The 12,662-nt window shown below is 37.9% G+C and overlaps 2 protein-coding genes across 2 annotated transcripts in view; one reads left to right on the top strand and one right to left on the bottom strand.

Annotated features, from left to right (window-relative positions):
• Nucleotides 1-76: 76 nt before the first annotated feature.
• PSMG2 (proteasome assembly chaperone 2) lies at nt 77-10,876 on the bottom strand. The gene is made up of 7 exons (XM_063299078.1): nt 10,496-10,876; nt 8,508-8,679; nt 6,562-6,620; nt 5,517-5,635; nt 3,668-3,838; nt 2,096-2,216; nt 77-750 (listed from the first exon to the last, which is right to left on the bottom strand). The coding sequence occupies exons 1-7, from the start codon at nt 10,553-10,555 to the stop codon at nt 658-660; spliced, it is 795 nt and encodes a 264-aa protein (XP_063155148.1). The 5' UTR covers nt 10,556-10,876; the 3' UTR covers nt 77-657.
• Nucleotides 10,877-11,008: 132 nt separating this feature from the next.
• The window catches only part of CEP76 (centrosomal protein 76), a 28,051-nt gene continuing 26,397 nt past the window's right edge, over nt 11,009-12,662 (top strand). The window contains exon 1 of the mRNA XM_063299079.1: nt 11,009-11,177. Coding sequence (XP_063155149.1) covers nt 11,115-11,177 — 63 coding nt within the window. The 5' untranslated portion in view covers nt 11,009-11,114. The remainder of the gene's footprint in view (nt 11,178-12,662) is intronic.

Raw genomic sequence — 12,662 nt, forward strand, 5'->3', positions numbered from 1 at the left:
TTCCTTTCCTTTTAAGTACGTACAGCTGCTCTTAACATAAGAACAGCTCCTTTGGGCACTTAGGTTTTGAGCGTTAAAGCTAGAAAGAAATTTTAAAAGTAACCCTTTAAAAACCTACACCACATGTTCCCAGTTTACAGCTAAACCATCTCTGTACCTGTACTATGAACATAGACCTTTATATGCCTCAAATCCCTATTTTAACAAGGCTGAGTTTGGACTTAAGTCAAATATAATGCCTGTGATTTTCTAAAATCTGCTTCATTATTTTGTACAAGATTTTCTGAGTATATTTACAAGATCACTACATAACCTATAATGCCTCTTGTCCAAATGTTACATGCACCCTCACGTGACAGAAAATTGGGAGTGGTATACATGCTGAAAGCTAAGCTTTTCTTCATTACGCTAAGACAGAAGAAATTAAATACGAATAATGAGAAGAAGCTGGAACATTTCAATATTTAAACCAAAAATATGGAAAGGATTTATTTTGTGTGCAACTTCGTCCAGTTTTCATATAATAAGTTTGCTAAAGTAAGTTAAAATATATGTGACAAGTGATCACTAGTTTCATATAAGATTACATAGACCTGTAGATTCCAAAATACAAATTTGATTGTATACAAGTGGGCTATATAGAAAACAATGTATGATTTAAAACAATGAAGATGGGAGTCCACTACCAAAAAGTAGTTTCCAGGAACTTGGTATTTTCCATCGTGAAGATTTTGCTTGAGAACTGCTACTCTATTGATTTAAAAAGTAGAAAGCAAATTATTTTCCAGCAGTAGAATTCCATTAACCCAAATGCTTAACTTAGTATGTAGTAACTGTTAGAGTGGTCTAATGGATCAAGAAGTATTGACTACAGGTAATTTATGACCTTTGCAATGTCCCTCAGTCACATGATCGCCATTACAGTCAGTACACATCCTGTACCTGACCTGTAGTTTTTTCTTCCCCCCGACCCACAGAGCAGAGATATTGGAGAGGGATTTCAAGGGAGTAAGCTGTTTGCTCTTCTACATATTGAAAGCAATGTGATCACACCAGCAGCAGGAAAGGGTCAGGCAAAGGAGAAACTGCCTACAGAAATCACTTGCTTTTTTCCCCCAACCCCCTGGCAGAGTGACAAGATTGGAGAGAAAAGGATTTCAAGAGAGTAAGCTGTTTGCATAGCTAGCCCACGGCTCCCAGCCCCGGACTGTGGCGCAATCGCATTGTTTTCAATGTGTACAAGACATAAGCAGGCACTCAAGCATTCCAAAGAGCGGGGGACTGGTTAGGAGGCAAACTAAAGCCAGAGATGTGAAAATGAGTAGTCCTGTCTCTTTACAGCTGGAAAACACAGTCCCAGTCATGTGATTTGCGACTGCTTTGTTTACCAGGGGAGTTGCCGGTCCCAATAAGGGTCATTAAGCAAGGACTAACTATTGCCTATATCACCAAATAGTTTTTAAATTATTCTGAAGAATCTTGCAAAGTTTGGGATCGTTATGACACAATGGTAGTTTTGAGTTTTCCTACTAAGCTCTCTTAATTTGCAGTTGCAGATTAATAGTATACTATAAACTTTAAGGACTGCATCCTTCTATCAGAATTGATCCATCCACAGGAACCACAGGAAAACTTGTGATAATCTCCATTACTAACAGGCAAGTCTAGAAGGAGATAGTTTTCTACTGCAATCCTCATTTTATGGAGTAGCCTTCTATAGGAAATTTAGCTTGCTGCAATCCTGCTGGCTTTCCAGAAATTGGTTAAAATAAAGTTCTGGAGGGCTTTTTAACTAATTAATTAACACAGAACCACTGAAATTTAGCTATTATTGGGATACTGTTTTAATTTGAATTAATTTAAATATAAATATAAATAGTGTTGTATATATTTATTTAAATTTAAATAGTGTTTATATTTTTATTTCAATGAACCACCAAAAGTCACAAGATTATGGTGTTTTAAGTCAAATAAATAAATAAATAAATAAATAATCAATCAATCAAACAAATTCTGGGCCCATAATCAATCTCATGCAATATGCTTAAGAATCTTCCTTAACTTCCCAAATCAAAGTAATGGAATGCATACTTACTTGAGGTGCAATTAGTTGTAAAGATTCATTAAGGTAGTCAGCAAGAGCAAGCGCATCAGGTATATTATCTCCTTCAGAGCAGAACTTCAGCAAAACCACCAATGGAATTCCTTTTGAACAACTGGAGTAAAAGTACATTGAAGAAAGGATGTGAGAAATTGAGCAAACTCTCTTTATCTGGGGTGTAAATTGTGCCTTGAATTGTGAATACAAGAGGAGCAGGATACATTATATATTTAAAGAACTATTTTATCTCAAAAGAAAACAATACTGTTAAATTAACCCATCTTTCCTTTTCTTAGAGCCAAATGGCACAACACAAATTACGTAGTTTATGTTTTACAGTATTACTTTCTATTTAATCCTTTTATTTTTACAATCCTTTATCTCTCATTCATGTTTTGTTAAAAACATGCATTCAGGCTGGAAGATACTTTGCAAAACTTGAATTAGAAGACAAAACCCATTAGCCCATTAAGCTGTTAAACTGAGGTACTATGGTTTGTGAACCCACTGTACAACTTAGCATATTGTATAAACCCATTCACTGTAGTTTATTCAATACTCAGGTTTAAACAAACCATAACTTCATACAATGTGAGAAACCAGCCTGTTAGTCAATCTCAAAGGGCTGTAATCACTTCCCAACACAGAGTAAATAAAACAAGCACCTCTTTTTAGAATTGCCAACTAAAAAGTTACAATTATTCTTTATCATTCAGAAAATTAAGTGAGAATTCAGCAAAGTATAAATGAGTTTTCCTGTTTTCTGACAGTGATATTTTCATGCACACAGCACTGTTTCAATATGTTTCAAGGACTGAGAGAAACATCTCTCTCATCCATTCCATGCACTTATTAGTCAACACTTAACAGTTTAATTGGTGACATTCCTTAATCATAAAAAAATATATCTATACTTTATTCCTTCCTACACTTTTTATTCAGCACTAAATACAGTTACAGAAGAAAGGGAAGTATTACCATTCGTGTTTTGCATGAAGCCTGGGAAAAGTCAGTTATTTCTTTTTAACCACTCGAAAACTGAACTTGTCAGTCTTATGAAAGCCCATGTTGTGAACTTAAAGCAGAGGCTTTATTTGAAAGGTCTAATTAGCATAATAATTAACTTCTTAAAAGTAGCTGTTATCAAATTCAGCAAGGAATCTATTGCTTCTGTACACAAAACAGGCATTCTAAAGGAAATTGTAACATACTAGAAATATTTATTTTTGAATCTAAGACTAAGATCTAAAGGGCTATTTTAATTATTCCTAAAAGTTTAGCAGAGACCAGGGGGAATTTGAATCCCACTTGCTATGCTACTTCCATTTCATAAATTGGTTCAGAAATTTCCCTGAGTTGCAGAAAACAATCTTATGCAATTAGACACTATTATTTGAGAAACAACACTCTAATGCATGATTGGTCATTCAGACTTAGTTTCGTGATTCTTTGGATCCAAACAAAGATCCATTGACAACCTGCTATTTAAGAAGAAGAAGAAGAAGAAGGAGAGAATTCCTAATGCAATGTTACTTTTTAACATTAAAACTTTACTGTCTCACCAACCTCTCTGTGAACAATAGTTTTGTAATACCGCCTCCTGGAATATAGAATATTTTATCATCATTTACTCCGGGAAATGTTGGTATTTGCTCCAATTCACTGCCACTCAGTCTCTCCAAAACATCTCCCACTGTTTTCTCAACAGCAGGTGAAATCAAGTATCGCAACGCGGTGCTGTCAATTAACCATAAAATGTAAGTTTAGCTGCAAAACTTAGAACTGTGACCTTTCAAAAGAACAAGTTAATTAGCAAATCTAACTGAAGTAGCTCTAATAGGTGGTTAACAATTTTTTTAATTAAATATTTTCATTTCACTTAAAAACAACCCTAAAATGGGGAAACAATCTGTTAAAGAATTTACACTAAGTTAGCAATATATGTTAAATAATAGTTCATTGAATATCTTTCTAAAACTATGTATTTAAACCCATAAACAGTTAAAAATTCTTTGACACAACGCAACAATACCAAACCAAACCTGAAGGCAAGGCAGTACCTATTTAACCAAAAGCCTCCATCTTAACCCAGTACTGGCTCAGCTTACAAGGCTCAGTGCCACCTGTCACTGAATGTAGGAATTGCACAACCAGGCTGCTTGGACTGAAAATGCCCCTCTTGATTGGCAGCACACAAAATCCTTCAGATGCAATATCCTCAGCATTCCTATTATAACTTAGCTGATGGGCAGTACATATGGTGCTCTGACAGTTATGTCATCATTACAAGTACCAAACTTAGATCAGTAGCTCATTGGCAGTTTTCAGCAAATGGTAGCTTGTCCTGTTCAGCAACCAAGTTGCAGCTGTAGCACTTTGCACTGCCTACAGCCTCCAGGTCAACCTTATGGGTAGCCCCACATACAGCACACTGCAATAAAGGCCTTGAGACTGCTAATGAATGGATCACTGTGGCCAGTTTACCCTGTCCAAAAGTGGTTTCAGCTAGAAAACTAACTAGAAAGATACACCTGTTGCCACAGAGTGCCTTGTACATTCTCTCTCTTCAGAAATACCGCCAGGTTATACAGCTCTTCATTCAGAAGGACAACCCCATTCAAAACAGGAAGCCTCGCTAATTATTAGACAAGAAAAATGTCTAGCCACAGTGCTTCCATTTTATTATGACTCAGTCTTATTTTACTGACCCTCACCCATTTCATCAGTGTGCTCAGAGACTCTCCTGGGCTTGCGTAACAACTAGCATATAACTAACAGCTCCATAAACTAGACATGTTTTTCCTTGGGTCATACTGCAGCTGCAAAGAAGAGCCATTTAATTTCAGGAAAAGGCACAGATGCTTCAAACTGATATGACATGGCAGGCAGGTATGACATGAGCACACCCTCACACTCCAAAGCACCATTTTGCTGTTGAATCTTAAGTGCTGCAAGGCCCTAATTAGTAAAATGGGCACAGTAGACTCAACCACCAATTATAAATTAAAATATATATTATAAATGTATAAAACTACCCAGTCTATAGAGGTATGAGCTGAACAAAATCAGGGCTCTTTTTTTCCACTAATAATTCATCAGTTTGGGAAGTATCTGCCCAGAAAAGTAACTGCAGACTAAACCACAGAGTGGACTGCACAAATTTATACTATATAAACAATATTTTTCAGGCAGCAGAACAAACTCTACTGTGGACAGTTCTACTTCCTTTCACAATCCTCCTTACAACACCAGATCCATTCTGGAAATGTAAGGAACCCACTGGGGCAGATTTGGAAGGAATGAGGAGTTGCCAGAAAGAGATGTGGAAGGAAACTTCTATTAGATAAGTACATGTCCATTGGTATAATGCTCAATTGGCCTTATGCATACAGATGCATCATATGTAATGACTTACCCATGAAGCTGTTGGTCATTGCGTTGATAAGCATGACTGCTTGACAAGAGAACAACTTTGGAAAATTCACAGTTTTTCACCCACGATAGCAGTATTTGACAAAAATGCCTATATTTATTCTTTTATTACACCAAGAAGCAAAGCAAGAGGTTAGAACTTTGCATGGAATCATGTCAATTTACCTGTACTTTTAACATTCTGGAATTTGTATAGTTATGCAATGAAATTTTTCTTATTTATTATTGCCAGTGAAAAATAAAAATGATTTGACTGATCGAGTTAGTTTTCACACAGTTTTATCAACTCAGAATAATTTAAATAATTCTAGCAAATCACTGAGGGAACAATGTTGATGCTTTTTGTAAAGCTGTATTACCAAAATCTTCTTAGATACAATTATTTGTAGGATAATCTTGATTATTCAACTTTGACATGAAGATTTTTGATCTTCTAGTTTCAATTTAAAGTGAATAATTTCAATATCCCTGTTGTGGGAAAAATGCCCACTTAAATAAGAAACCAGAGCATTTGGAGAAAAGTGCAACAAAATATCTTTTACTGGCATGCACAAGTACAATGATCACTGGGCTCTCAGCCAATGCAAAAGAGCCCCAAACTAAGCTAGGGTATGGGTGATACACTCCCAGAACAGTTATACAAGAATCAAAAAGAAACCAATGTAAATCATACTGTGACCTTTACAGGTAGAATGTTATATCTGATAACACTATGGGATGACTTTACTTTGGCTATCCCAGCACCTCTACATTCTTCTGTACATATTAGGACTCTAATATGCCCTAAGTAGAAATACTAACATCATGTACTATAAACAATGGCATTTATTGTGCCCATATACCGCCTCCATTCACATCAAAGGAAAGACAACAGTCTGGTTTCTGTTATCTGTCTCCTCTCTCTCCAAGGTGATCAGGTGGTTTTGCTTTGCCTGCTCCTTTGTATTTCTGTGCCTTTCTTCATGCTTATGCCATGTATATGCTATCATACGTGACAACCCTCCACAATCCCACGTGGACATACGCACCTTTATGAATGGTGATCTGATCTGCAGAACCACCAATTCTTTTGACATTGCTGCATACACTGAAAGAAGTAGCATAAGCAACATATCAGGACTAACATTAAATTATCTTTATCTAATCACACTACAGTTGATGCCAGGAAATTTAGGAGGGGTCAGCATTGTTCTGCAATCATGCCTCTGTTGCATTTTAACAATACTGTAAAAAGACTTATTTGTCTAAGATCTAATACAAAATCAAAAGATTCAGAACAAGAGAGCAACCTCCTACAAAAACAGAAAAAGTTTTATAAACACCCATCATTTATATGCTCCTGTACAGTTTTCAATATGTCTGAAATCTCATAATGATTCTGAGCTTTGGGATCACTGGTATCAGTAATTTTGGTACTAACTGATTAGGATTTCACCTATAAAAAAAATAAAATGATCAGACTAAATTACTTGTATCAAGGTCTTGAGTAGTTAAGGGACACATAAGAAGAAGAATCCAATTGGTTAAAATAATATTTAAAAATATTTGTATTACTGCAGAAGGTAGAGCATGGAAGAGTGAAAGAAAAAAAGTAAAAACTGAAATTATTATTTCATTTATTTTGCAAATTAGAATATCACTAAGACAAAACAAAACACATCTTTCAGCTATGGCTGATACCTATTATCAAGCTTCCCCTAGCATGCACATTTTTTGTATGCAATCCCAGCAAATTCCAAAAATTTTAATGTTTAGTTTTTGCCTCAAATTAAAAATATTGCTCATCATCAAGAAGACTGAAGGGGATGAAAATGGGACATTTGAACTAATAATTTCCTATTAATAAATACATAAAAGAGAGCCTAAACTTTAAGTAGTGCAATGTAGTATTCAAAATATTTTCTCTGCCAAAGCATATACCTAATTTAACCTTGTGTGTGGTGAAAGGTCCCCTGTGCAAGCACCGAGTCATGTCTGACCCTTTGGGTGGATGCCACTTTTGTGACGTTTTCTTGGCAGACTATAGTGGGGTGGTTTGCCATTGCCTTCCCCAGTCGTCACCTTCCCCAGCAAGTTGGGTACTCATTTTACCAACCTCGGAAGGATGGAAGGCTGAGTAGACCTGAGCTGGCTACCCAAGAATCGAATTCTGGTCGTGGAGAGAGTTTCTGTTACTCTTTCACAAAAACCCATAAATTACACTGAAGAGTAAGCATAGTCTGTTATCGTTCATGAGTGCTTTCCATTTTCTCAAAATTCATTAAAAAATGAATTTTTTTATGCTACATTATGCATGCATTAAGAACAATTTAGCTAGGTCACTCTGAATTTATGGTCACATATCTTACACCCCAGTCTGGCAGGCACAAAAGTTTATAATATAAATCATTTTTTTTCATATTCCAAAATCAAGAACTGTCTCTATAAAAATTCTATATTGGAGAAATTAATGCTAAAGCCAAATAAGATACTTGAAAATCTCTTTACGAATAATAGCTTGAGCAAACTCAGGAAAGCATTAAATTTTTCCAGCTGCATCTTGGTAGTCATTACAATGCTGTTTATGGGACTACTCTGCAACAGCCTCTAAATAGATGAGCCTTTCTCAACCTTTTGATCCTGGAGGAACCCTTGAAATATTTTTCAGGCCTTAGGGAACCCTTGCACATTCAAGCTCAAATATAGGCCAGAAGTTACAAAATTATTCATGTGTAGGCCTCTATATATGCATTAACGGTATTCTTAAACTGAAAATAAAGAATGAAACTTACTTCTTTAAGGTGAAGTTGCCTGAATTTGAAATAATTTTTTAAATAAATCATGATCTCCCAGGGAACCCCTAGTGACCTCTCCCGAAACCCTGGGGTTCCATGGAACCCTGGTTGAGAAACCCTGAAATAGATCATATCATACATCTCAAGCACCGAATCAATGCCCAGCTTAGTGATGGCATGACTGCATTTACATCACCTACCTTCAGCATTTATGCACAGTTCTGTTGCATCCTCTTCTGTTGTTGCATATGGATTATTTCCAACCATTGGCACAAGACAATCAGTATAAAAATAACCAACTTTGGGTAAATGAAGTGTAGAAATGACTAAATCTATAGCCAGCTGGCCAACATTGCCCACTGATACAGCCGGCTGGAATTAGTTAAGAAACAAACATATGTTACATCATCTCAAATATTTACTATTTCTAATTTGCTAGAAATAAAGAAATAAGAAATTAGCTATGTATCTATTTTACACTGTAGGTTTGCAAATCCACATTATATTACAATATTGTTGTGAATTAATTCAGGGAAATAACATATTTATATATTAGCCTGATAATTACTGAAATAAAATATGTCTTTCTTCATATGAAAATGTCTTAATCAACTGCAGACAAATGGATTATATACTTTAGCATTGATATGCTGCATTGCAACAAAGCTCAAATACTTTACAGATAATTGAATACTTCTGAACTGAAAAATTACATGTACATTATATTGTACATCTATTTAACTTTATATGGGAGTAGCACAAAATGTGATTAGTTAAAAATTTTGACTATATGTACATCTTCCAAAATTCACACATTTCCTATACAGAAGTAACATCACTGCAAAATTATTTGTGCTCAGTATTTGGTTCAAAACATTTTATTCAGGTTCAGCCTAGAAAGTTAAACGTTCTGCATCAATAATAAAAACAAAACTATACAGAAAAAGCACCTCAGTTTTGGAAGAAAGATAATGTTAAATTGTGAGTAATATTCCCCTAATTAACTTTTAATATATCTAAAGCAGATGTCCCCAAACTTTTCAGATTGGTGGGTACATTTGGAATTTTAAGAGTATGCTCTCTCAAAAATGCTGCTGGGGACAGACCTTGGCTTATTGCAAAAAATGGTTTTATCATGGAGGACCACATGATTACGATTACAAAGCACTGATTTACCAGAATACTATCTGTCATTCCCAATAGTGCCTTCATTCTGTTCTGCCCTTCATTCTTGTAGAACACTCACTACTATTCTTATTTACTTTTGTCATTTTCCTGGGAAAGTAAGCATACTTCCAAATTGGACTGTGGGCCACACACACAAGATTAGAGGTATCTTCACATATTCTTTCTCCAGTGTGATATATGCCATCAAATGCCAGCAAGGAACTTCTGAATTTGGGACAAATTTTATAGAAAAAAATTAATGGACATATTTGACATCAGGACTCAAAACAAGGACAAATTATCAGAGTCTTTCAACCTCCCAGGACCCTCCATGGCAAAACTCAAAGTGACTGTTTTGGAAAAGGGGACTTTAACAGCACCAATTGAGCAAAAACTTGTTGAACAGACTTAATCAAAAGGTTTCAGGCAATCTCGGAAGGTCTCAATGACATAATGGGTTTTTAACACACTACAGTTGTTAATTGATAAAAATCCTAAAATGAGAACACTTGCTGGACCACATGAAAAGTCCATTAGTCCAACATTCGGTTCCCTCGAGACTAGAAACTTCAGGTACCGCTATTATATCTGGGCTGCAAAAATCCGATTACTAGTTCTGTATCTCTTTGCTTTGATTATTGGGAAGAATGCTTCTACTCCTTTTCTTTTTCAAAAAAATCCAATCAAAATAGAATTGTTTTAAAATGATAAAGATTTATTTTAGAAGACTGCAACGATCGTATTGTGAGCCATCATGAGCCTTTTTGATTACAGTGAGTAGAAAAGGAAAAAAAAGGAAATGGAGAAAGACAGATCCATGACCCCTTAGCGTGCGGGCTCCCAAGGCTTTAAAATCCCTCTCAGGCCTCACCATGCAGAGGTGAGAAGAGGTCAGAGTTCAAAAACGCCGCGCAGTTGTTCCACTCGCTGGTTGCCCGGACAACGGCGTAAGAGGTACCTGGTTATGAAACTCAAGAAAATGAATGTTTATTTTACCATAAGGAGTGAATGTTTATTTTACCATAAGGAGTGTGAAGCCTTTGAAATCGGAGCACGCACAGCCGTAACAGGAAACGAACATCTCGGCAAGGAAGGAGAAAACAACAAACAGCCACGAAATACCACCTCGTAGCGATCCAAAACGGGGAGAGAAGCGTGCCGGTTTCTACGTCCTGGGTCCTGTACTATCCTCAGCAGGAATAGGTGTTCGAACGGTGCCTGTCAACCTCTCTCCTCTCTAGCAACAGCTTTATTGAAAGGCGGTAGTGGAGCCGGAAGAACAACATCAAAACATCGCTTTACCCGAGCTGCTTGCCGGACGCGGGTTAGGAGGAAGGGCAGGAATAGAAAGGGCCGCGGCTCTTCTCAGGCGACTACTTAGGACAGACCTCACCCAGCACTCTTTGGAAAGACGGTTGGGATGAAAGGCCGCTGCCCAACTGGGGGTGGGAGGTCAGGTGCTGGTTGGCTGACGACTGAGCCAATGGGCGCTCTGCAGAGTTGAGACTGGGCGCGAGCGGGCGAGTGAGCGGGAGGGGAGGAGGCGCGGGCGGGTTGGGGTTGCGCTCCCGGAGATGGCGAAGGGACCTTTTCCTGGGAATTAACGCGACTTCTGCTTTCTGTAGCGACAGTTGGGGAACATGGCTTTGCCGCCAGAAAAAGCCTCGGAGCTAAAGCAAATCATTCACCAGCAGCTGACGAAGGTGAGGGTCTTTCTATCGCTGGTCAGCTCTCCTTTTAACCACCCCAGTCGTGGTCTGTGTGTCATCTCACTGGTGGTGTTCGCATAACGCACTTACCTATGCTTAATTATACTTTTCTCCAGCGCTTATCCAGTTTCGCACGGCACGGTAAACGATAAACTAAGTTCGGGGGTTTTGTTCACATAGCGCACTAGACAAAAATGCTAACTAATGTCAGTGATGATGCGAACTCAGTGTTGCAACTTTAAGGAAGGCACTTATAACCAGTTTTGTGATGGAATGGGCAACCCTTAACATCTGGGAGGGGGCGATGAAGGGCTGTGGAGGAGGTGGGAAAAGAGGGAAGTTTGGGGAAACTGTTTTTTAACGCTGGTATGTCTGTTTTAAGGCTTACATTGCAGCTTTCCTATCTAAAAATGAAAGGAAACTTTGTGATTACCTTTCAGCACTTATGATTAGAAATTGTTCCCAAGATCATAAAAAGGAGACTTTGGGGTGCATGAGACTACACAGTGCCAATTTTTGGCATAGCCCAGTCCTTGGCCATTGTTTTGTTTTGATGAATCTGGAAAGGAAAGAGATGACAGAAAAGAAAAAGTGGGCTGGTAGAATGACCCATTTAAGAGGCAATATATTGTTGTGGCTAGACTGATACAGGACTGTTGTTGTTTATTCATTCAGTTGCTTCCAACTCTTTGTGACTTCATGGACCAGCCCACGCCAGAGCTTCCTGTCGGTCGTCAGCACCCCCAGCTCCCCCAGGGACGAGTCTGTCACCTCTAGAATATCATCCATCCACCTTGCCCTTGGTCGGCCCCTCTTCCTTTTGCCTTCCACTCTCCCTAGCATCAGCATCTTCTCCAGGGTGTCCTGTCTTCTCACTATGTGGCCAAAGTATTTCAGTTTTGCCTTTAATATCATTCCCTCAAGTGAGCAGTCTGGCTTTATTTCTTGGAGTATGGACTGGTTTGATCTTCTGGCAGTCCAAGGCACTCTCAGAATTTTCCTCCAACACCACAGTTCCAAGGCATCGATCTTCCTTCTCTCAGCCTTCCTTATGGTCCAGCTCTCGCGGCCATATGTTACTACGAGGAATACCATTGCTTTAACTATGCAGACCTTTGTTGTCAGTGTGATGTCTCTGCTCTTAACTATTTTATTGAGATTGGTCATTGCACTTCTCCCAAGGATTAAGCGTCTTCTGATTTCCTGACTGCAGTCAGCATCTGCAGTAATCTTCGCACCTAGAAATACAAAATCTTTCACTGCCTCTATGTTTTCTCCCTCTATTTGCCAGTTATCAATCAAGCTGGTTGCCATAATCTTGGTTTTTTTGAGGTTTAGCTGCAAGCCAGCTTTTGCACTTTCTTCTTTCACCTTCATCATAAGGCTCCTCAGTTCCTCTTCGCTTTCAGCCATCAAAGTGGTATCATCTGCATATCTGAGATTGTTAATGTTTCTTCCAGCGATTTTAACTCCAGCCTT

This window comes from Candoia aspera, chromosome 3 (assembly GCF_035149785.1).
Source record: "Candoia aspera isolate rCanAsp1 chromosome 3, rCanAsp1.hap2, whole genome shotgun sequence".
NCBI classification, from domain to species: Eukaryota; Metazoa; Chordata; class Lepidosauria; order Squamata; family Boidae; genus Candoia; species Candoia aspera.